Source organism: Scyliorhinus torazame, chromosome 3, assembly GCF_047496885.1.
Source record: "Scyliorhinus torazame isolate Kashiwa2021f chromosome 3, sScyTor2.1, whole genome shotgun sequence".
Taxonomy (NCBI): domain Eukaryota; kingdom Metazoa; phylum Chordata; class Chondrichthyes; order Carcharhiniformes; family Scyliorhinidae; genus Scyliorhinus; species Scyliorhinus torazame.
The window spans coordinates 229556175-229580464 of record NC_092709.1 but is presented as its reverse complement, the minus strand read 5'-3'; the positions used below and the strand labels follow the sequence as shown (position 1 = coordinate 229580464).

At 49.0% G+C, this 24290-nt stretch overlaps 2 protein-coding genes across 2 annotated transcripts in view; both read right to left on the bottom strand.

The window, feature by feature from the left end:
- Window positions 1–24290, bottom strand: part of ercc8 (excision repair cross-complementation group 8) — a 96344-nt gene that overhangs the window by 45511 nt on the left and 26543 nt on the right. The window contains exons 5-8 of the mRNA XM_072496977.1: window positions 15781–15862; window positions 14246–14314; window positions 13274–13340; window positions 5118–5221 (exon numbers count right to left, since the gene is read on the bottom strand). Coding sequence (XP_072353078.1) covers window positions 5118–5221; window positions 13274–13340; window positions 14246–14314; window positions 15781–15862 — 322 coding nt within the window. The remainder of the gene's footprint in view (window positions 1–5117; window positions 5222–13273; window positions 13341–14245; window positions 14315–15780; window positions 15863–24290) is intronic.
- Window positions 10550–11622, bottom strand: plpbp (pyridoxal phosphate binding protein). The gene has a single exon (XM_072496976.1). It carries the CDS (start codon window positions 11609–11611, stop codon window positions 10808–10810), a length of 804 nt encoding a protein of 267 aa, XP_072353077.1. The 5' UTR covers window positions 11612–11622; the 3' UTR covers window positions 10550–10807.

The following is a 24290-nucleotide window of genomic DNA, read 5'->3' as shown; positions in this document are numbered from 1 at the left end:
CCCGTCGAGGCCTCCGATCCCATTAGCGAGTGAAGCATCGTGCTCACATATGTCCCGACGTCCGCCCCATCGGGAAGACCAAGAATCCTTAAATTCTTCCTCCTCGCATTATTCTCCAGCACCTCCAGCCTTTCCACACACCTTTTGTGTTGTGTCTCATGCATCTCTGTCTTCACCACCAGGCCATGTATTTCGTCTTCATTTTCAGAAGCCTTTGCCTTCACGACCCGAAGCTCCTGCTCTTGGGTCTTCTGCTCCTCCTTTAGCCCTTCAATCGCCTGTAATATCGGGGCCAACAGCTCCTTCTTCAACTCCTTTTTCAGTTCTTCCACACAGCGCCGCAGGAACTCTTGTTGGTCCGGGCCCCATAACAAACGGCCACCTTCCGACGCCATCTTGCTTTGAGCTTGCCTTCCTTGCCGCTGCTCCAGAGGATCCTCCGCAATCCGGCCGCTATCCTCTCCCTTATCCATGCGTGTCCGGGGGGATTCCCTTCTGGTTTACCGCACAGTGTTTTTGGCCGTTTAAATCCGTTGGGGCTCCTATTAAGAGCCCAAAAGTCCGTTCCACCGGGAGCTGCCGAAACGTGCGACTTAGCTGGTCATCGCCGCACCCGGAAGACACGGTGTGGTGTTAAAGGACACCCTTTATGTGGTTCCTGAACAGGACAGGAACCAATTGATTTGTTTGTTCCATGACGGTCATGGACATCAGGGAATCGATCCCACTACAGCCCATCTCAAGCAGCTTTGTTGGTGGCCAAATTTAAAGGAAGATGTAAGCCATTACATAGAAAATTGTCTTATCTGTACGCAGAATAACCCCGACAGATATGCCAAAAAGGCCCAACTCAGCCACACCCGACCAGTTAATGGCCCCTGGACTAACCTCCAGATTGATTTTATAGATCCATTGCTCCCTTGCAGGAATGGCTATAAATATGTACTTATGGTCATAGACACATTTACAAAATGGGTGGAAGCATTTCCAGCCCGCACAAACACTGCAAAAACCACAGCCAAGATTCTAACCCACCACTTCTTTACAAGTTGGGGACTCCCCCGCAGCATTGAATCTGACCAAGGTTCCCATTTTACGGGACGTGTCATGCAGAACGTCCTCACGATATTTGGCATCAGCCAAAAATTCCACATTGATTACCACCCACAGTCGAGTGGTATCGTGGAGCGCATGAATCGGACCCTAAAAACCACCCTCAGAAAAATGGTCCAGCAGACCAACACCACTTGGGACTCAGTCCTCCCTTTTGCGCTGATGGTTTTGCGTAACACTATTTCTACATCCACAGGTTACACCCCACACACTCTCATGAACATGACGCCCCATGAAAGGCTCAGAATACTGGTTAGGTTTAGACCTGACCAGTCCCGAAGTAACGGCCCTCACACACGAGAAAGCCGTGGAACAATTAGTTGCAAATGTTAAAACGGCTCAGTTAGCAGCCGCAGTAAAATTGGGCACCAAAAAGAAACAGAGCAAGGCTAGTTTCGACAAGACAGTGCATGCGGCTGAGTACGATATCGGACAGCAAGTCATGCTGTCTGTATATAACCCCAGCACATTCCTGTCACCTAAATACTCGGGTCCGTATTCCATTGCGGATAAAGTAAGCCCATCCGTTTACAAAATAAAGTACCCCAACGGTAAGACTGCGTGGTTTCATATTAACCAGCTGAAGGTTTATGGAACACAGTCGAACCACGCACACCACGTCATGCTCGACGCAGCACCCCACACCCGCCCACAGCCAACGTAACCCTAACAACCCCCACCACGTCCAGCTCAGCCACGGACTCGACCTTGACTCCACACCAGAAATATACACTCCGCCCCGGAACGCCCACAGACTGCAGCAGCAGAGACAGCGACTGTGACTCAGACGATGGCCACAGCACGCCTCCCTACAATCCCCATGCAACCGGACCCACGCCCAGCGACTCCGACTACGATCCAAGTGATCCCTTCCTGATCACTTTTCTGAACAAACCCCACCACCGAACCACACTGATGACCCCGATTTTGTCCCCACACAACTAGACACCAATTACCGGCACCGTGACAACTCATACCGACTCGTCCGCAACGACGAGAGCAACCCCAACTCACACATCCAGCCCTTTCAGCCCTAATCCACTCCAGAGTTTGGCACCCGGGAGAAGAGGACGACCTTGGGTCTGACTCCCAAACCGCCAACCCCTTTGCGACCCTGTTCGCAACCGAGAACTGAGGTGTCCAGATGATGTTTTAAAGGAACCGCTTGGGAGAAGTGTTGTCCTTTCTGATGGAACCTGCAGAATGTTTTATGTTTGTCAGTTTGTTACATGTTGTATGTCCGACAGGAGAATTTTTCTCACTGCCACACGCCCATTCGCCAAAACCTCTGAGGACTTGCCTTTAGAGACCCACCATTGCCACACGCTTGTTCAGAGGAACTAGATTTTCAGCTGACACTTGTTCGGGTATCAGACGCCCGCTCGTAACTGCCCTTCTGGTTCGAAGGATAGAACCACTACGGCAGCCCCACCACGATGACTACATTTTTGCCTGTTCTTGTCGGTTGCTCAGGCAGTGGAGAAACGGCTCGAGACCCGCCCTGCCTGGGAACACCCCTGCTGGTCAATCACGCTCGGGTAGGAGAGATACGGCATTGGTAGCCGTCCTACCCGGGGACTCCATCCAAATCTTAACCGTCGCGGCCAATACGCACCTCATTTGGCATTTTAATTTCAAAAAGTTTTGTTTGTTTAGGTAACCGTTAGATTGCCGGCCATCTGCTATTTACATCCTGGAACATTTGGACGGTAAATCAGCACTGGTTCATGATTGGGAAGTATGCCGTGTCCTAAAATTTGTTTTTGAAAAAAAATGAGGGAGTCACACATAGTGACCAATTATAAAGGGAATAATTGGCACCAAAGGACAGACACACTAGCATACCAGATATTAAATAAAGATAGTTACAGACACTATGCTTGTTTCTACAGAACTCTAGAAGCTCCGAGACCGGAGAAAATAAAGAAAGAACAGCAAAGAGAACAGCCATGAGGACTTCCTTCAAGTGGATCACCCTTGTGATAATGAACATTTGGTTGCGCATGACCGCGAACCCCATGACTTCAAACCCCCCAGCCGTTAATGTTTCACTGCCCCGCAGTACCCAGAGCCCAGTCACCAGCGACACTACATCTTCTTGGTGTGCCAGGTTCATAACCTGATACTCCCTGTCCTATGTGATCGAAACACTATTAGCGTTGGCGATACTCTGCTGCATTGTGCAGACTACGCGCCTACGAAAATGGAGGAGAGCCTACCGCGCTCGAACCCCAGTATATAGGATCAGATCCCCTATGTTCGGTTACAACCAGACCCCTGACCCCCGCGATCTATAATAAAATAATAAAGTGCATTCACTTGCGTTTATTGTTGTTGTAAATAAAGAGATGTAAAAAACTTTTTCATGAACAAAAAAAAATTGTATGATCCTGAGCTTGACTGCCAAGCCAGGGAAGACTGTATGAAATGCTGTGATTTTGTTGTATAATTGAGGAAGGTAGGATAATGGAATGTTTAGCGAGTGTAGTATACTAAGGATAAATTAGAGGTTCCAAGTTTATTGTTTTGTAATGCATGTCCCTGTCTGACATAGCGCCCTTAGAATTGTTAGTTAAAATATTTTGTGCATAGCTATGGTCAGTGCAGAGGCCATGTAGGAGGTGTCCCCCCTGGTCAGGGAATGGAAAATAACAAAAATGATGTGATCTTTCACGCTTCACGTTAGGATCACAAGGAGGGAATGTAGCCATGTAAAATGGCTAACTCCCGATTAGAATGGCCAAACCCCGATTTAAAATGGCGAACGGAAGAGGCTGATGGGAAAATCAGCCAACAGGAAACAGACAGCTGCAAGTAAAACTGTGTATTTGCCTCTGGGGAATCCAGACCGAATCGATACCTGCAGCCATCAACATAACGCATCAGCCATCTGCATATAAAGTAGCAATCCCGGGAACAATATGCTACAAATTAGTAACACAAAGCCGACCCAGACATTTCGGCGCCAGCAGGAGCTGACACAAAGAGAGGTAAACGACCACCCCTCGATCAAGGAATCGCTCCAGCATTGGAGAATATCGAACCAAGTGATTGGGACCAAGTCCAATCACTTGGAACCAGATACAAGGTCCACCCCGAAAGGCGGGAGGCACCTGGGGACTATAAGAATAGAGTCCAAGGTCAAATCGAGCTCTGGCCCGCTTGCCCTCTTCCCTTTGTCTCCTGTTCGCACCCTTGGAGACCCTTCTGCTGAAAACGTAAGTCTTACTCCAACGCTCGCCACGAGATAGGCACTCCTGACTGTCGACCTGTACCAGCTTTGAATCCCGCAGGCTCAGAACCCATACGAAAGGCCATTCGTTTCCCTGACCGGGTGGGCCATTTCCAAAGTTAAGTATTGGCCTGTTAGTTGTAGGAAGTAGCTTAGAATTAGAATTAATGTATAAGTATTGATTGATGTATATAATAAATGTGAGTTGATTTAACTCTTACTAAGCGGTGTATTGGATTATTGACCATTACTCGGACTTGAACCACATGGCGGTATCAGAAAGATACCTGGCGACTCAAGAGCAAAGGTGACATAATTAGAGCAATTAAACTAAGGCTAAAACGAGCAACAGTGCATATGTGGTGTGTCCCATGCAAGACTCGGTCTGGGTGTTTAAATAATTACTCTGCAGTTGGAAGTGATTTTTTTTCTTCTAACTCTTTCAGAGTAACTATCAGGTTAAAACTCTTTGTGTAACTATCAGGGACGTTAGCAATTTAAATCGCTTCTGTCAGATGATTCCCAACCCAGTTCAATTATCCGGGAGAAGTTAGTGTGTCTGGACAATTGCCATAACTTTCTAGAGGGATTCCCAGCTCATCTCTGGGTACCCTTTGAATGACGCTGGGAAACCAGAAAGTTATGGGCCATATTTACCAGTCTGCTCTCCAGCCCAGATATGTGGTTGGAGGCGGGAAAATGATTATCAAGAAAGGGCTTGCAGGAAACGGAACAAATGTCTTACAAGCAAAGTTTTTTACTAGTTTATTACCTGCCTCTGAAGAAGATTTTGCGATTTCACCATTATGCTGATCAAGCAAAATTAAACTCCCAGAAGCTTTCCGTACATCCCAGATCCTAACTTTGCTATCAGCACTAAGAAGAAAAGTGAACAAAAAATATTTTAGAAGCAGTGAGTGTGATTAGAGGAAAGCAAAGGAATGCGCTGTTTGATTCGATCAGCCAATCATTGGGACGTATAGCCTGCATACCTGGCATTACACCGGTGGTAAAATTCATACACATTGTTGCTCAATTATGTGATGAGCAGAATGCCTTTTGGACTGACACAGCATCCTGTTAGTGAAAAATACCATTTGTGTTCCCACTGCATGGTGCAGCGTGCAATGGCTTGCTTAACCTGTTGTTCATATTTTTCAGATACTTTGCCTTTCCAGGGTAATTTAATAATAATAATCTTCATTAGTGTCACAAGTACGCTTACATTAACACTGCAATGAAGTTACTGTGAGACGCCACACTACGCCTCCTGCTTGGGTACACTGAGGGAGAATTCAGAATATCCAATTCACCAAACAAGCTCGTCTTTTGGGGTTGTGGGAGGGAACGGAGCACCCGGAGGAAACCCACGCAGACACGGGGAGAACGTGCAGACTCTGCACAGACAGTGACCCAAACTGGGATTGAAATCCAGGTCCCTGGTGCTGTCAAGCAACAGTGCTAACCACTGTTACCGTAGTGGAAGGGGATAGTGGTAGGGGGGGCATTGGAGCATAGGGTACCCTTTTAAAAAAATAAATTTAGAGTGTCCAATTCAATTTTTCCAATTAAGGGCCAATTTAGTTGACCATTCCACCTAGCCTGCACATCTTTGGGTTGTGGGGCTGAAACCCACACAGACATGGGGAGAATGTGCAAACTCCACACGGACAGTGAACCAGAGCCGGGATCGAATTTGGGACCTTGGCGCCGTGAGGCAGCAGGCTAACCACTGCGCCACCGTGCTGCCCTGAGCATAGGGTATCCGTATATGCCGCTGATCTGTTATTGCACATTTCAAACCAAGCACGTTGGCACGAGTATAATGGGGCTGCTTCAAAGATTTGAGACGTTCTTGCGGTATAAATTGAACCTCAGCAAGAGCGAGTATTTCATGGTCTCCCAGCCAGAAGTAGGGGCGGGGGTGGGGGGGGCTTCCATTTTGCCTAACGGCAATGTTTTAGGTAGTAACGGCAATGCTATAGTACCTGGGGTGCAGGTGGCTTGAGACTGGGGTGGGATCTGAAGGTATAAATGTACTAGTTTGGTGGGAGGGTGAGTGCCGATTTGGCAAGGTGGGACACCTCCATCTGTCTTTGGCGGGTAGGGTACAAGCAGTTAAAATGAATGCGTAACCGTGATTTTTGTTCCTATTCCAGTGCCTGCTGGTCTTTTTATCAAAATCCTTCATCGGGGGGATGGACAGAGGATGACAGGCGGGGGACGGGACGGGACGGGGGGGCTAGGCATCCCAAACTTACTGTACTACTACTGGGCGGCGGATGTGGAGAAATGCGTGGCTGGACCAAGGAGGGGGAGACCCGATGTGTTAAGATGGAGGAGTGCTTGTGTATGGGGTCGGAGTTGCGAGCGCTGCCAACGGCACCGCTCCCGATGGCTCTGGGAAAGTACTCGGTGAGTCCAGTGGTGGTGGCTACTTTGAAGATCTGGAGGCAGGCTGGGAGCCGGGTCAGGGGGGATGCCTATTGGGGCAATCATGGATTTGAGCCGGTGAGGATGGATGCGAGGTTTCGGAGATGGGACGAGAGGGGGAGCAAGGAAATCATAGAATCATAGACTTTTACAGTGCAGGAGGCCATTCAGCCCATTGAGTCTGCACAGGCTCTTGGAAAGAGCACCCTACCCAAACCCACACCACCACCCTATCCCCATAACATAGTTACCCCACCCAACACGAAGGGCAATTTTGGACACCAAGGACAATTTAGCATGGCCAATCCACCTAACCTGCACATCTTTGGACTGGAGGAGGAAACCGGAGCACCCGGAGGAAACCCACGCACACATGGGGAGAACGTGCAGACACCGCACAGACAGTGACCGAAGCCGGGAATCGAACCTGGGACCCTGGGGCTGTGAAGCAATTGTGGTAACCATTATGCTACCATGCCGCTCGACTGAAAGACTTGTTTCTTGGGGAATCATTCGCAAGCTTGGAGAAGTACGGGTTGATGCAGGGGGAAAGGTTTAGGTACCTGCAGGTTCGTGATTTTGAAAGGAATGTTTTCCTGACCATCCCGTTAGCGCCGGCCCACTCGTTGCTGGAGGCGGTGCTGTCAGTGGGAGAGCTGGAGTTGCTTCGGCGATATATGGGAGGATCCTGGAGAAGGACAGGTGTTTATGGAGGGTATTAAGGCGAAGTGGGAGGAGCTGCGATGGAAGAGGGACTGTGGGGAGAGGTGCTACGGAGGGAAAATGCCTCAACCTCGTGAGCGAGGCTGGGGCTGATAGAGTTGAATGTCGTGCATAGGGCGCACCTCACAAAATCGAGGATGAGCCGGCTGGTTGAGGGGGTGGAGGATGTCTGTGAGCAATGTGGGAGGAGTTCCGCAAACCACGTTCATATGTTTTGGTCCTGCCCGAAGCTGGAAAGGTTTTGGGCGGGAGGTATTTAGCACAATCTTAGGGGTCTTTCACATGGATGCGAAGTCCAGTCATCTGAAAGCCATTTTTGGGGTGTCGGACCAGCCCGAGTTGCCCGGGTGTGGGAGCAAACGTTTTAGCCTTCGCCTCGCTGATCGCTCGAAGGCGGGTCCTGTTGGGGTGGAGGTCAGTCTCTCCACACTGTGCCTCGGTGTGGCGGGGGGACCTCCTGGACTTTTTGAGCCGAGAGAAGGTGAAGTTTGAGCTGAGCGAATGAAGAGTTCTTCAATTCTTGGGGTTTGTTTATTATGCACTTTCGGGAGTTGATTGCTGTTGAATGTTGAGGGGGGAGGGGGGGGTGGGCTTGCGGTGGGACTATTTTCTTTTTATATTGTTGGGTTTTTTTTGTTTCTGTTTCTCTTTTGTATGGCAAAAATTATGAAAATATGGCAAATAAAAATATTTTTAAAAAAGGAGAAAGAGGGGTACAGAGATGAAGGAAGACGTTCCAGGGCTTAATGCCTAGGCAGCTATAGGCACATTAGTGAAGAGTGGAATGTTAGAAATTGGGAATTTCAACAGGTCAGAGTGCAGAGATCTGGGGGATTGAACGGCTGAAGAAGATTACAGAGATAGGGAGGAGCAAGGCCATGAATGCTTTGCAAACAAGGATGAGATTTTAAAAATCAAAACATTGCTTGACAGGGTGGCAATGTAGATCAGTGAGCACAATAAGATGGATGAATGTGACATGGTGGAAGTAAGGTTACCGGCAGCAAAGTTTTGAATGATTGCAGAGGGTAGAACATGGGAAACAGGAGAAGAGTCTTGGAATACTCAAGTCAAAGCACAACAAAGGCAGGGATGAGGGTTTTAGCAACAGATAGGTTGAGGCAAGAATGAAGTTGGGTGATGCTCCAGAGGTTGAAATAAACTATCTTGGTGACTTGTGGAGGTGTGATAGGAAACTTGGGATCAGATGTAACACCAAGGTTATGAACAGCAAACCAAAAATGAGGAATTGGATTTGAAAATGGATTTTGACAAAGTCATTAATGTTATTGGAGAAGATTAAAGCTCAAGAATTGTCTGGATGAATGAGAATTTGCTCAACAAGAGAAGGAGATGAGAGTGCTGAGAACTGGCTATTCTCTGCCTGGAGAAAAAAATTAATCTGCTCTGAGATCCCTCATACTCAGAATATTTATGAATGATATTAAATAGATATTTGTTAATGACACACAGCAACGTGAGAAAGTAAGTAGTAGAAAGATGATCAAGGGAAATTTTCATCTTCACAGCCTGGCGGTAAACCGGCATAACAGATCAGACTTCCAGATCTATAATGGATGGATGATCCACCCCAACCGTTTAATACCCATGGGTGAAGGTGAGAATTCAGACGGACTGAAAACAATTATGGAGAAGGATTTTTTTTTTTTTCACATTAATAGTTCATTTATTCAACTTGTATTTGTACAAAGCAGTTAGCAGAGCAAAACGTCCCGAGGAGTTTGACAAGAACAGTTAGCTAAATCTCGATATGGAGCCACGAAAGGGGATATTCGGACAAGTGACCAACAGCAAGCTCCACGTGTAGGCTTCGAGCAGCGCTTTGTAAAGACGCGAGGGGGCAGAGGGATTGCAGAGAGGGGTGAATTTGAATTGCACCAGCTGCCGGGGTTGGGATTTGAATTCGGGTCCGAGGAGGATTGGCCTGGGCCTCTGGGTTTAGGAGTCCCGAGTCGTCACCACTATGTCACCGCCTTCCCACGTTTGCTGGGCACGGCCCATCCCCAGCTGCTGGCTGAGGTGATGCTGAGCTGTCACCTCGGGCTCTGTAGTCTATTCGGTTCCAGGCACACCCACAGTGCTGGAACAGGGGCGGGGGGGTTCCAGGCACACCCACAGTGCTGGAACAGGGAGGGGGGGGTTCCAGGCACACCCACACTGCTGGAACGGGGGGGGGGGGCGTTCCAGGCACACTCACAGTGCTGGAACAGGGAGGGGGGGGGGGGGTTCCAGACACACCCACAGTGCTGGAACAGGGGGGGATTCCAGACACACCCACAGTGCTGGAACAGGGGGGTGTTCCAGGATTTTGACCCGGTGACATTGAAAGAATGGCGGATACATTTCCAAATCAGGACGGCGCACGATTTGGGTGGGGGATTTGGAGCTGGTAATCCAACTTGCCCGCTACCCCTGTCCTTCTTACTGGTGCTAGTTGTCACTCTGACCTCCTCAATGCTTCACGCGTCGTCAGAATCGGAGGGACTAAGATTTTGTTTCCAAAATCACTTTTGCGATTAGGACATTGGGGCGATAACCACATACATTCCCCATCTCTAGTGTTCCCTTGAGAAGGGGAAGGTGATACAATGGGGCGGCTTGCTATGCCGTGTGCTGGTGTGGACTCACACATCAACCCCAGTTAGACAACAGATCTCTTCTCCTCAAGGAAGTTCGGCAATGGGCTCAGTTTCCAGGACAATCTGACAGATTCATAGTCACTGAGACCATCGTTAGAAACTTTGGTGGGTGTTTTTGGAATCACTCTGAACTCAAATTCACAACCTGCCACGATGGGGGTGGAAGATGCTGTCTGGCTTGAGGAAATAGGGAGATGCGGTATTCCCTTGGAGAGGGAAAGTTACTGAGACACAGACTGACGGTGATCTGGAACAGAATTGCCCAAATGGGCGCTGGAAGCAGACTGAGAATTGGAAAGAGAAGGGCCTGTGAGAAAAGGCAAGAGAGAGGATTCATGGGCGAGCCCTTCCAGAGCCAGCAAAGACAACTGGCCGAATGGTCTCTGACTGCGCTGAATCAATGTGAATTTATTAGTTCTAACCTTTGATTGGTAATATAACTTCTGCATCTGGCCGATGACAGCAACGACACAATTACATTGACATCCGACAGACATCGCAGGAAAAAAGGCAAATTCCTCTGGCACAAATGATTTAAAGATTCCGCGGGTCGCTGAGTGGGTCAATTAAAGGACCCAATCCCGATGTGACTTCAGCAGACAGTCGATCAGGATCCAGATGCTCTCTCTTCTTTCCAGCTTCGGAGTCAAAGCGCCTTTGCAGTTACTCCCGCCAGCTCACCCACCTCCGAGCTCTGGTCCGAGCCCTGCTTGGCCGGGTACGTCCGTTCTCCAAATATGGTGCTGCCGACCCTCACGTTGGTGGCCCCCACTTCGATAGCGTGCTCGTAGTCTGTGGACATCCCCATGCTGAGTTCCACCGATTGTAGAGGTAGGTTTAACTGATCGCACAGTTCCTCACGGCGTGCTGAGAGTACCTGGAAGTCAGGATTGGGGCCCAGACTCGTGTCGTAGCCGTATCGCCCTATGGTCATCAGCCCAACAAACTCCAGGTTGGGACAGCTGGTGAGGATGTGCCTGACCATCTCCACCGTCTCCTCCACAGACAGCCCGTGCTTGCTGTCCTCCTCACTGGTGTTGACTTGTACCATGACCTTCAGCTTCTGTGAAGTTTTCTTCTTTTGCCAGGACAGGTCGACCTTGTCCGCTAGTTTTATAGAGTCGATGGTCTCGATCATGAACAGGTTGGGGGCAACCATCAGCTTGTTGACATTGTTCTTTTGCAAATGCCCGGTGAAGTGCCACTTGATGTCGGGGCAAGTGGAGAGAATCTGACTGTCAGAGGCTTTCTCGACCAGCTCTTGCACGTAATTTTCCCCAAAGTGCTGCTGGCCATGGCGGTAAGCTTCGATCAGCAGGGCCGGCGACTTGGTCTTGCCCACAGCGACGAGGCGGGGGGAGATGTCGGGGAGAGCCGCCGGTGTCCGGGCCGCTGCGCCCCGGATTTTCTCGCTGACGCTCCGGAGACTCCGGCCCACATCCACCGCCATCCTCACCCACCAATCAATTATGGAGAAGGATTGAAATTCAGCAAATTATTCTCGTACAGATAAATGTAGAATAATTTATATAGGATCAAGGTCACATTACTTGGTGCATTTAGCTGCTGAACAATTAGGCTAGTGTAAATAATCTAATTGGTTTAATAATCTAATTACGCATCAACCTTATGATGTGGCTACTAGTACCAGAGATGACTGTAGAGGCAGTACTGCAAGGTAAATGAGACAACATTGTTGTTTCGGCAAGTGCCTCAAGAAATGTTTCACAAGCATCTCAAAGGCTTGCGTTTATCCCTCCCCGTGGCACAATTTAATAATAGTTGCCTAAAGATCAGGCAGCAGGAGGTTAAAGTTTCTGTGCCACTGTGCCGCAGTAGGTGGCATAGCCCCTCGAGCCTGAAATGCCATTGAGTAAAATCATGGTTGTGTTTTTACTTCTTCAACTCCACTTTTCCAGCCTACTTCTACATACCTTGATTCCTTTGTGTCCAAAAATCTTTCAACCTCAGTCTGCAATATATGCAATGACTATTATATAGTCTCCCAGTCAAGATAACCTGGCCAACATTAGCAATCCACCAATACACTTCGAAAGTGCTACACTGGCTGTGAAATGCTTTAGGGCAGCCAGAAGTCATGAAACAAGCAACATAAATGCAAATTCTTTCTCTTTCTAGGAAAGTCCCAGGTGTATATTTTGGTTTGTTGTGAGTTAACCAAATGAGCCAGGATGGTAAAAGGTTTATCGCTGTTGGCCTCAGTTTCCTTGTTTAAGGAAACGGGACAAATGATAAGAGTTCCTCCTTCTAATTTTCAACTGTTGAACTATGCATTGTTGTGAATATCAGAGGAGGATAGGATAGTGTTTGGCTCTGGTGCCTTCACAATGATAATGTTGGCTTACATTCATCATCAAGAAGCACTCAAGAATAATGGTCTTGTGGGCAAGATATCAGATGGTGTATGACATGTGAGACACAAGGGCTGATTTTGACTTCATACGATAGTGTAGAACAAGTGATAGCGATCGGGAACCCCATTTTACATCTCTGCCAATTTTTATTGATGTGGAGATGATGTGGAGATGCTGGCGTTGGACTGGGGTGAGCACAGTAAGAAGTCTTACAATATTAAGTTAAAGTCCAACAGGTTTGTTTCGAATCAAAGCTTTCGGAGCACTGCTCCTTCCTCAGCTGAAAGAAGAAGTAGGTTCCAGAAATTTTTATTTCAATTTTTATTGACTTCAATTAAACTTTGCTATCACCCATTTTACAATATTCCACACACAAAATTAAATTTAGTGGGTAGGATTTTCCAGCTGTTCCCGCTGGTGGAATCTTCCATTTGCACCGATGGTGATTCTCCAACTGCCTGTTCCCCGGCGGCAGAGGGTGCAAACAACGGGAGACCGTCATCAGCAGCAGGAACAGGAGATCCCGCTACTGGCCAATGGGCAGTTGCTTGCGGAAACATGCCGCAAGGGAAAATCTTCAGGAGAGAAGGCGATGGACAAACTTGCCAAAGGAAGTTGGTAAGAGATCATGTTATCTGAGAGATTATTCATGATAATGTTAAGGAATCGCCCACAAAATACCAGAGATGCATTTATATGTCAGATCACAAATACATGGTTAATAAAAAAGAAACTACCTTGCTGTTACCAGGATGTGTTCATGGCGCGGTGACCATCTCACTGACAATACCTCTCCTCTGTGGCCTGGGGATTGAGGGGGATAGGCGAAGTAAAGAAAATTAAGAAGCATGCATAGGTGATCAATGGGTAACCATTTATCCCTAACAGTTGGCATCTAGTAGATAAATAAGGCATTGCATCTAGTCATTCAATTGAGAACTAGTGATTGTTTTGGTATATTTGATCAATTTGATCATCGGCCACTTTTACAATTCTAACATATAACAGAAAGCCACTACATTATCTTTACTTATTAACTTCATACTTTAAAATTTCTAATAGCTTAAATAGATTCTACATAAATGGAAACATGACCTTCCACCATCGTCGTCATTTTATGTTGCTTCCCATTATTGTAATACGTTTACTTCTCAGGCTGTGACATTGAGCATTGAGTCAATAGTAAATAATTGCAAGTGTTTAGTATAATATTTAACCTTATTTATGTGCTTTTATTGTTCTTGGCATGCCTTGCTGGCAATCGTCATTACTTAAAACACATTGAAACCAGACACAGTATTCATTGCCAATGGTTGCAGCTTTCATAATAATGGTCTTTATGAGTGTCACAAGTAGGCTTACATCAACACTGCAATGAAGTTACTGTGAAAATCCCCTAGTCGCCACACTCCAGCACCTGTTCGGGTACACAGAGGGAGAATTCAGAAAGCCCAAATCACCTCACAAGCACGTCTTTCGTGACTTTGTGGGAGGAAACCGGAGTGCCCGGAGGAAAGCCATGCAGACACGGGGAGAATGATCAGGCTGCGCACAGGCAGTGAACCAAGCTAGGAATCGAACCCGGGTCCCTGGTGCTGTGAAGCAACAGTGCTAACCACTGTGCTCCTGTGCTGCCCAATTAACTCCAATTTAAATCTTTGTAAAGTAGTTTTGTTTTTGTACGGTTCAGGCTTCCTGTGCGCACTTACCCTGCAGAATGTGGGTGCATGATCCAGATTTAAGATCACAAAGCTGCACTTTAGGATTCCTGGTACCAACTGAAACAAAAAACATTAGGCTTTTTAAAAAAGAAAATTATCACATTTTTAGCATTGTTACATATTATATCAAGGCCAAATATCTGCTCATAGTAACTGTTTTAAAACCATTTTATCTTTTGAATTTCTTCCTTAACATAAAGGCAACATTTTCTTTTCGGCTATACATCTCCAAATGGATATAGTTTTCAATTATTAAATTGATCAGGTAGTAGAATGCATGAAAACACCTCGATTCCAGTTTGAACATTTCATATTTGTTCATGGTTTTAAAGACACCAGCACCCTACACTCCTTTGTCAACTGGCACCCGTATTCATCAGCTGGGACCATAAGTGTCAATGATTGATTAAGTTGTGAATGCCCTTTCTCCATCTACACACACTAACTGTCAGAAATCACGAATGATGTGGAGTGGTACAAGTCTTTTGTTTCTCATTTGGCCTGGGGACATCAGCCCAATTAAATGTTGCAATCAGCATCTGGCTGAGATAGACTAACTCAACTGAGATTGACGAATCAAACCTGAAGTCATCTTGATCGTAATGGAAGTGTTTCACACATGGAAGCATGTTTAGGAATGTGGTTGCGTTTATTTGTGCCACATTAAGGAGAGCACTTCTTGCACGGGTGCTGCATCAGTGGTACACTGTTGACAGTAAGAGCAACTCTGCGGTTTCTTGCTGAATTATGCAATTGTTTTGCAAGCTGCTGCCTCTATCTCCTTTACAACAAAATTACTGAGGCAACCACTTTAACAGTTAAATATCAAATGTGATTTTGTTGAAATCACTGCTACTTAAAGTCTTATTCACAAGAATGTTGCGATGTGAAATACGTTCCTTTTACTCACTCAATCAAACCCAAAAGGTCATCGCTCTTTATTGTCTGTTCAGTTTTCCATTAACTTTAGAAATCCCTTACCCCTACGTTATCAGTAGAGATCTTGTGACACAATGGGTAGCATCCCCACCTGAGTCAGAGCACCGGGTTAGAGTCCAAACACAGAAAATGATGGCCAAGGAAGGTACGTTTATAACATGGAGTTGAGTATCAAACTGCAAAATCCTTCCAACGGGCCAATGGCAGGCAGTAAGAGCGGGAGCCATGCTTGAGGTGGAGTTGGGTATCCCTCAAACTAGAAGCCTCTTGGGACAGGCTAGTGATCTGATCAAGGTAAAAACTTGCTAAGGGAACAGATGAAGGACACCACTAGTTGCAGGAAGAAAAACAACAATCTCACAGTAGACATATTATCATAACCAATTCCTGGCAAGTTGAAATCTTCAACTACCATAGTTGGTCCATTACCAGTTGTTTCCTTATATATTCCAGATCAAGGCTTTCACCATGGTAGGGGTCAATGGCATTGCTCCAAGAAGTGAGCCATTACTAGAACATTTTTAGATAAAGGTTTGACATTGCATACTCAGTACCTGCAGCACCCAACAACCTATTATACTAACCAGCTATCAGGCAATGCTTGGTTGCAACTGGTGACATATGATGACAATAGACTGTTCCTTCAAAGCTGAACACTTCAGCGGGCTGCAAAATAGATAATTAATCTTTCGTTAAATTATTAATACAAATTCTTAACCAATCAGGAAAAAATATTGCTAAAGTCTGTGCATAAATATAGCACATTTTGTATGGAATACAAGATTGCGGTCAGCGTAAAAGAAAACTTAGAAGAATATTATTGTAAAGTCTCAGGCAATGGACTGGGAAGTGACGACTGTAGGAAAAAGTTAGATTTATTTCCTTATCTCTTTACAGCTCCTACTCCCTGAAGAGTCTCCCGCACCCGGCCCACACTTGGGCCGGCTATTTATGCCCCAAAACCAAAAGAGAAAATGCTGGAAAATCTCAGCAGGTCTGGCAGCACCTGTGGTGAGAGAAAAGAGTAAAACATTGAGTCCATATCACCCTTTGTCAAAGCTAAAAGAAATAGAAAGTGGGAGATATTTATACTGTAGGGGGGGGGAATGAAAGATGAGTCATAGCCAAATAAACCAAGGCAAGAGAGTGCTAATGGCAGTCCCCACAGAGAATAAAAGGTGTGAAAAGCCAAACAGGAGAGAAACTAAGATCAGAGGGTAAGCTGTGACAGATGTAGATGTGGGGAGGGGAGGCACGGGTGGGAGAGAGGGGAAGGGGGAAGCAAAGGGGAGAAAAGGTAAAGAAAGGGGGGATAAGATGGGGGGGGGGGGGGAATACGAGTTGCTGTTCCTCTAGTTTGCTGTCTCAGCAGTCTTTGGTTTAAGGGGGTAGTTTCACCCCTCTCATCTGGGTAGATCATACTCAGGTGAGGCCACAGGGACTCTGAGGTTGCAGATCCCTGGGCCTCCTGCAAGTTTATAATGCTCCCCCCAAAGTCCGATACGTCTTCCATTTCGATGATATGGGGGGGGGATCGGATCTTTTGCCATCTTTGACCGGGGCTGTCTATCCAGCGTCCGTTGTTCCGGTGGAGTATATTGAGCCGGGAAGCGTGATTTCTGGGCTGAACATCTGGGTGGTTCCGCTGTGCTTTGCCCTATGGTCAACACCGGATCAATTTTGACTTCTGTGGGTAACGTCTGTGTGTCTGACTCTGGGTTGGACGAGTCTACCCCGCATCTCTGAATCGTGGAGCTCAGCCACCTCGCTGGGTATCAACGGCGGTTGTTCTGAAGGAAGGGGCAGTACCAGCCTTGGGGCGTCGGCCGGTCTTCGGGCACCTGTACAGTCCAGCTTCAAAGGTGGTCCACGTGTCAGTTAGAGTGCTTTCCCTGTACCCATACCAAATGGGAGACCGGGCCATTTTACTACCGGGATTCACAATGTTCCGCATGCGAAAATCCGGACGTAAACGGCGTTGTGCGCTAGAAGTACCCGAATGGACTGGTTTGTTTTGTTCCACTTTGTTCCTGTTGGTCACGGATCTTTTCTCCGATGTCTGGTGAAATGAGGCTCAACCACGTGCGCAGCCTGGGTGTTACCCTGGTGGTTACATGCGGTATGGTCCTATAGTAAAAAAAGAAAATGGGCGAGGCGGGTTTCTGGAGAAACCGAGGTCTGTTTCCGCATCCTGACTTTAAACGTCTGCACTGCTTGTTCGGCCAACCCATTGGACGACAGGTGGTAGGATAAGGTTCGAACATGAAGGATCCCATTTTGTTTTAGAAAATCGGTGAACTTGTTATGGCGGTGCCATTGTCTGGTACCAGTACCTCGGGGAGTCTGTGAACACTAAAGGATTGCCGGAGCCGCTCGGTGGCGGCTCGATGTCATCGAGGTCATTTGGTGAACATACATCCATTTGAAATGTGCATCCATGATGATTAGATACATCACCCCTTGAACAGGCTCTGCAAAATCCACATGGAGGCGGGACCATGGCCGGCCCGGCCATTCCCATGGGTGAATGGAGTTGTCTGAGAGAGGTTTTGATGTTCCTGGCACCGTGTGCATTACTTTGCTAACTTCTCGACCTCTGCATCTATTCCGGTCCACCACACGTAGCTTCGGGCCAACGTTTTCATTTGAGAGACTCCCGGTTATTTGCTGAGGTTTTGTAAGATTGCCCTCTGGCTGCGCTCGAGAATGACCACTCGGGAACCCCACTCTAGGACGGAATCCACCATGCTGAATTTGTCCACTCTTGTGGTAAAAGCATGTAACGCCTCTGGGAGGGCGCGATGCTGGGCCACGTACAGCACAATGTGGTGGATCCTGGCTAATTCTGGATCTGTCTGTGTGATGCCTTCACTTGGACTGCTGTCACAGGTAAAGAGTCCATAATGCGTAGAGCAGCGATCAACTCATCTGACGCTTTCGGCGTTGGCACACTGGTGGGCAGAGGGAGGCGGCTGAGGGTATCTGTATGCAGACTTTTCGTCCCTGGACAATGTTCCAAGACGTACCCATATGCCGCCAAGAGCAGAGCCCAACACTGAATGTGGCGGATGCCACCATTTGGTTTCAGTGCATAGGGGATGGGCGGGCCCAAAAATATGGGGTTAGGCCTCTGGGTCCACTGAGATCTTGGCGGAGGCCCCTCGGATGGTACGAGTCCTTCTTGGAAACCCCCTGGGAAACGTGCCTGTACTGCGTGTGCCCGTCGGGGTACATGCGGCACACTTGCTGCCTGTCCAGCCGGAGGTGTTTCAACCAATCGTGCCGCAGCAAATTTGAGCCCAAGCTTTCACTGTCACCAACGGTAGGTTTGCCGACTGTGCTCCATATTCCATGGGGACCTCCGAAGTGCCCGCGATCTCTAATGTTCCCCCGTGTATGTGGCCAGACGAGCGTCGGTGACTCGCAACGCCAAAACGCGCATGTCTGAGCGGATTTGGTCAGAAGTACGGCGGCTGACCACTGAAACTGTGGCTCAGGTGTCAAGCTCCATTTGCATTGTGAAACCATCGATCCAGACTGTCACTTGGATGGGCGTCACCCGTGGCGGCAAGATTCAGTAAAGGTGATGGGGGGCCCCCTCCAGCTGGTCATCTACAAAATGTGTCCACCCTCTGGGACGGTCATCAGGGTAGTGGCGGCGGGCGGATTCCTCGCTGGCACCCGGTTCGTCGGCCCCTCCTGGCACGGGTTCATTCACCCCGTATGTTGAAGGGTCTCTGGCATGGGGGAGGTATGGCGTCTCTTGCCGGGAAATGTCACCTTTGGTCCTAGTCCAGTCCTGGAGTGCTTTTGCAAATTCATTTACGGGATGTGGGTATCGCTGTTTAGGCCAGCATTTATAGCCCAACAGTAGGTGATGATGAATTGTTTTCTTGAACCGCTGCAGTCCTTCAGATATTGGTTCATTCACTATGCTGTTAGGGAGGGCGTTCCAGGATGTTTCCCCAGCAACAGAGAAGGAGTGGCGATATATTTCCAAGTCAGGATGGTGAGTGACTTGGAGGTGGTGGGCTTCCCAGGAATCTGCTGCTCTTGTCCTTCTAGATAATAGTGGACGTGGTTTTGGACGATGCTGTCTAAGGAACTTGGTGAGTTACTGCAGTGCATCTTGCAGATGGTACACACGGCTGCCACAATTGTCGGTGGTTTCGGGTCAAACTGATTGCCTACCAAGGTAACTAAATATGTAAACTGACGGGTGTCGGTGAGCCTGGAAAAGCCAAACTTATGAAGTTGTAGGTCTCTGCTCCACAGACTGCAAGGAGGGTCATTGTGTGCCTGTCGTCCCTGACAACGCTTTTCAGTTGAAATAAATAGCGCATTCGCTCAATATGCTGGTCCAATCCCCAGTCCCGGCGTCGGATGCCTCCAGCCTACCGCTAAATGGCATCCTTGGTGCCTGAATCGAGACCTCCTGAGGCCTAACCAAGGTGGGTCTGGTCCGGAGCAGTGGCGTCTCCTGCAACTCCACTTGACCCCGATTGTAAGTGTAAAGTCTCAGGCAAAGCGACCACTTGGAAGCGACAACAGTAGGAAAAAGTTAATTTATTTCCTTATATATTTATCAACCACCAACTTCCCGAATGATCTCCCCGCTCCCAGCCCACACCTTGGCTGGGGTATTTATGCCCAAGCCATCTCTGGCTTAAGGCGTAGCTCCAACCCCTCATCTGGGTAGACTATACTCAGGTGAGGCCACAGGGTCTCTGAATAGGGTTACACTAATTACAATTTAACTTCATGATCCAAAATATCATTGCCAAGTACCATTTGTACCGCTGCTAACCACAATAAAATCGCTGCATAACTTTACATTTTAATTATGATATTTACATGTGTGCCAGCTCCTAAAACCGTGTTGAAGATACACAAAAGAAATATGGAAATCCCTTTAACACTTAAAAAAAATAAAAAATGTTTTTATTAGGAATTTTCCAACAATATTTTCCACCTTACAAACAAACCCCCCCCCCCCGCAACAAAGCAAAGAAAGAGAACTTGCGTGGCAAGACATGAACATGGCAAGTCAATACGATACAGAACTTTGTACATTGGATTCTTACCGTACATGTCAGTTTCCGGATCATTCATGTGTTTTCTTGCTCACATGCCCCCCCAGAGAAACTCCCCTAACCCCCCCCCCCCACGAACGATGTCTTCCCACCCCCTGGGTTGCTGTTGCTGCTGTCCGTCCTTCATCTAACGCTCCGCGAGATGATCTAGGAATGGCTGCCACCACCTGTAGAACCCCTGCGCAGACCCTCTCAAAGCAAACTTTATCCTTTCTAACTTGATGAACCCTGCCATATCATTTATCCAGGCCTCCACGCTGGGGGGCTTCGCCTCCTTCCACATTAGCAAGATCCTTCGCCGGGCTACTAGGGATGCAAAGGCCAGAATACCCACCTCTTTCACCTCCTGCACTCCCGGCTTGTCCACTACTCCAAATAGTGCTAGCCCCCCGGACTTTCACCACCTTAGATATTGTTCCCGCCACTCCCCTCCAGAACCCCTCCAGTGCCGGGCATGACCAAAACATATGGACATGGTTCGCCGGACTTCCTGAGCACCTCCCACATCTGTCCTCCACCCCAAAGAACCTACTCAGCCTCGCCCCCGTCATATGCGCTCTATGAACCACTTTAAATTGTATCAGGCTAAGCCTGGCATATGAGAAAGAGGAATTAACCCTACTTAGGGCATCAGCCCATAGCCCCTCCTCAATCTCCTCCCCCAACTGCTCCTCCCATTTATCCTTCAGCTCCTCTACCAAAGCCTCCCCCTCTTCTTTCATCTCATTGTATATCGCCGACACCTTGCCCTCTCCGACCCATATGCCCGAAATCACCCTATCTTGAATCCCCTGTGCTGGGAGTAGCGAAAATTCCCTCACCTGCCACCTCACAAACGCCCTCACTTGCATGTACCTGAAAGCGTTTCCCAGGGGTAGCCCAAACTTCTCCTCCAGCGCCCCTAAGCTCGCAAACGTCCCGTCAATGAACAGGTCCCCCATTCTTCTAATTCCTGCCCGATGCCAGCTCTGAAACCCCCCGTCCATCCTTCCTGGGACAAACCGATGGTTGTCTCTGATTGTGGACCACACTGAGGCTCCCGTCGCACCCCTGTGCCGTCTCCACTGCCCCCTGATCTTTAGCGTTGCCGCCACCACCGGGCTAGTGGTGTACCTCGTCGGCGAGAGCGGCAGCGGTGCCGTCACCAGCGCCCCCAGGCTCGTTCCCTTGCAGGACGCCATCTCCAACCTCTTCCACACCGCCCCCTCTCCCTCCATCACCCACTTACGGATCATTGCCACGTTGGCTGCCCAATAGTAACCAGCCAAATTCGGCAACGCCAACCCTCCTCTATCTCTGCTACGCTGCAGGAACCCCCTCCTGACCCGCGAGGTCTTGCTCGCCCACACAAATCCCATAATGCTCCTGCTTACCCTCTTAAAGAAGGCCTTAGTAATCACAATTGGGAGGCATTGGAATACAAAAATAAATCTCGAGAGGACCACCATTTTAACCGACTGTACCCTCCCCGCCAACGAGAGTGGCAACATGTCCCGCCTTTTAAAATCCTCCTCCATCTGTTCCAACAACCGCGTCAAATTAAGTTTGTGCAGTGCCCCCCAGCTCCTAGCTACCTGAATCCCCAAGTATCGAAAGCTCCTTTCCGCCCTTCTCAACGGTAGGTCGTCTATCCCTCTTCCCTGGTCCCCCGGATGATCACAAAGAGCTCACTCTTCCCACATTGAGCTTATAGCCCGGAAAATTTCCAAACTCCCGTAGGATCTGCATTACCTCCACCATCCCCTCCACTGGGTCCGTCACATACAGCAACAGGTCGTCTGCGTACAGCGACACTCGATGTTCCTCTCCCCCTCGAACCACCACCTTCCATTTCCCCGACTCCCTCAACACCATGGCCAAAGGTTCAATTGCTAATGCAAACAGCAGAGGGGACAGGGGCACCCCTGCCTCGTCCCTCGATACAGCCGTAAATACTCCGATCTCCGCTGGTTCGTGACCACACTCGCCACTGGGGCTTTATACAGGAGCTTAACCCAACTAATAAACCCTCCCCCAAACCCAAACCTCCTCAACACTTCCCAGAGATACTCCCACTCTACCCGATCAAAGGCCTTCTCCGCGTCCATGGCTGTCACTATCTCCGCTTCTCCCTCCACCGATGGCATCATTATCACATTTAGGAGCCTTCGCACATTAGTATTTAACTGCCTACCCTTTACGAATCCCGTCTGGTCCTCGTGAATCACCCCGGGACACAGTCCTCAATCCTCGTGGCCAACATTTTTGCCAGCAACTTGGCATCTACATTAAGGAGCGAGATCGGTCGATACGACCCACATTGCAGTGGGCCCTTATCCCGCTTCAAGATCAAAGAGATCGTCGCCTCCGACATTATCGGGGCCAGGGTCCCCCCCCTCCCTTGCTTCATTGAAGGTCCTTACCAGCAACGGGGCTAACAGGTCTACATATTTCCTATAAAACTCCACCGGGAACCCATCCGGCCCCGGGGCCTTCCCTGCCTGCATGCTCCCCAGTCCTTTAACCAGCTCCTCCACTCCAATTGGCGCCCCCAAACCAGCCACCTCCTGCTCCTACACCCTTGGGAACCTCAATTGGTCCAAGAATCGCCGCATCCCCTCTTTTCCCCCTGGGGGCTGGGACCGATACAGTTCCTCGTAAAAGGCCTTAAAAGCCTCATTCACTTTCCCCGCACTCCGGGCCGTAGTTCCCCTGCCATCTTTGACTCCGCCTATTTCCCTCGCTGCCATCCTCTTACGGAGCTGACGTGCCAGCATCCGGCTCGCCTTCTCCCCATATTCATATATCGCCCCCTGTGCCTTCGCCTTCCCTGTGGTCAACAGGTCGAACTCCTTCTGGAGACTTCGCCTCTCCCAGAGTAGTCCCTCATCAGGGGCCTCTGCATATCTCCTGTCCACTCTTAAAATCTCCCCCACTAACCTCTCCCTTTCCCTGCCCTCTCTCTTCACCCTATGAGCCCTGATGGAGATTAACTCTCCCCTGACCACTGCCTTCAGCGCCTCCCATACTACTCCCACCTGCACCGCCCTGTTGTCGTTGGCCTCCAGATACCTTTCAATACACCCTCGCACACATCCTCGTCTGCCAGCAGTCCCACATCCAACCTCCACAGCGGGTGTTGGTCCCTCTCCTCCCCCAGCTCTAACTCCACCCAATGTGGGGCGTGGTCTGAAATGACTATGGCCGAATACTCCGTTCCCTCCACCTTCGGGATCAATGCCCTGCCCAGAACAAAGAAAATCTATCCGGGAGTAGGCCTTATGTACGTGGGAGAAAAAAGAAAATTCTCTGGCCAAAGGCCTGGCAAATCTCCACGGATTTACTCCCCCCATCTGGTCCATAAACCCCCTGAGCACCTTGGCCGCAGCCGGCCTCTTCCCCGTCCTGGATCTGGAACGATCTAATGCTGGGTCCAGCACCGTGCTAAAATCCCCACGCATTATCAAGCTCCCTACCTCCAAGTCTGGAATACGCCCCAACATCCGTTTCATGAATCCAGCATCGTCCCAGTTTGGGGCATATACATTCACCAGTACCACCTCCGTCCCCTGCAACCTACCGCTCACCATCACGTATCGGCCTCCCTTATCCGCTACTATATTCTTGGCCTCAAACGACACCCGCTTTCCCACCAGTATTGCCACCCCTCTATTCTTCGCATCCAGCCCCGAATAGAACCCCTGTCCCACCCATCCCTTCCTTAACCTGACCTGGTCTGCCACCTTCAGATGTGTCTCCTGAAGCATGGGCACGTCTGCCTTCAGTCCCTTTAGGTGCGCGAACACTCGGGCCCTCTTAACCGGCCCATTTAGGCCTCTCACATTCCACGTGATCAGCTGGATTGGGGGGTTAACCAGCACCCCCCCCGGCCGACTAGCCATCTCCTATCTTAGGCCAGTCCGTGCTCGCGCCTCCCGCACCCTCCAGTCCCGCAGGCGGGGAACCCCCGCCCCGACCACCTCTTCCATTTTCAGTTCCCCCTCGGACAGTGCAGCAGCAAC

Bases quoted from the DNA above. Each gene is read 5' to 3' on its own strand.
- plpbp (XM_072496976.1), bottom strand. From the start codon at position 11,611: ATGGCGGTGGATGTGGGCCGGAGTCTCCGGAGCGTCAGCGAGAAAATC.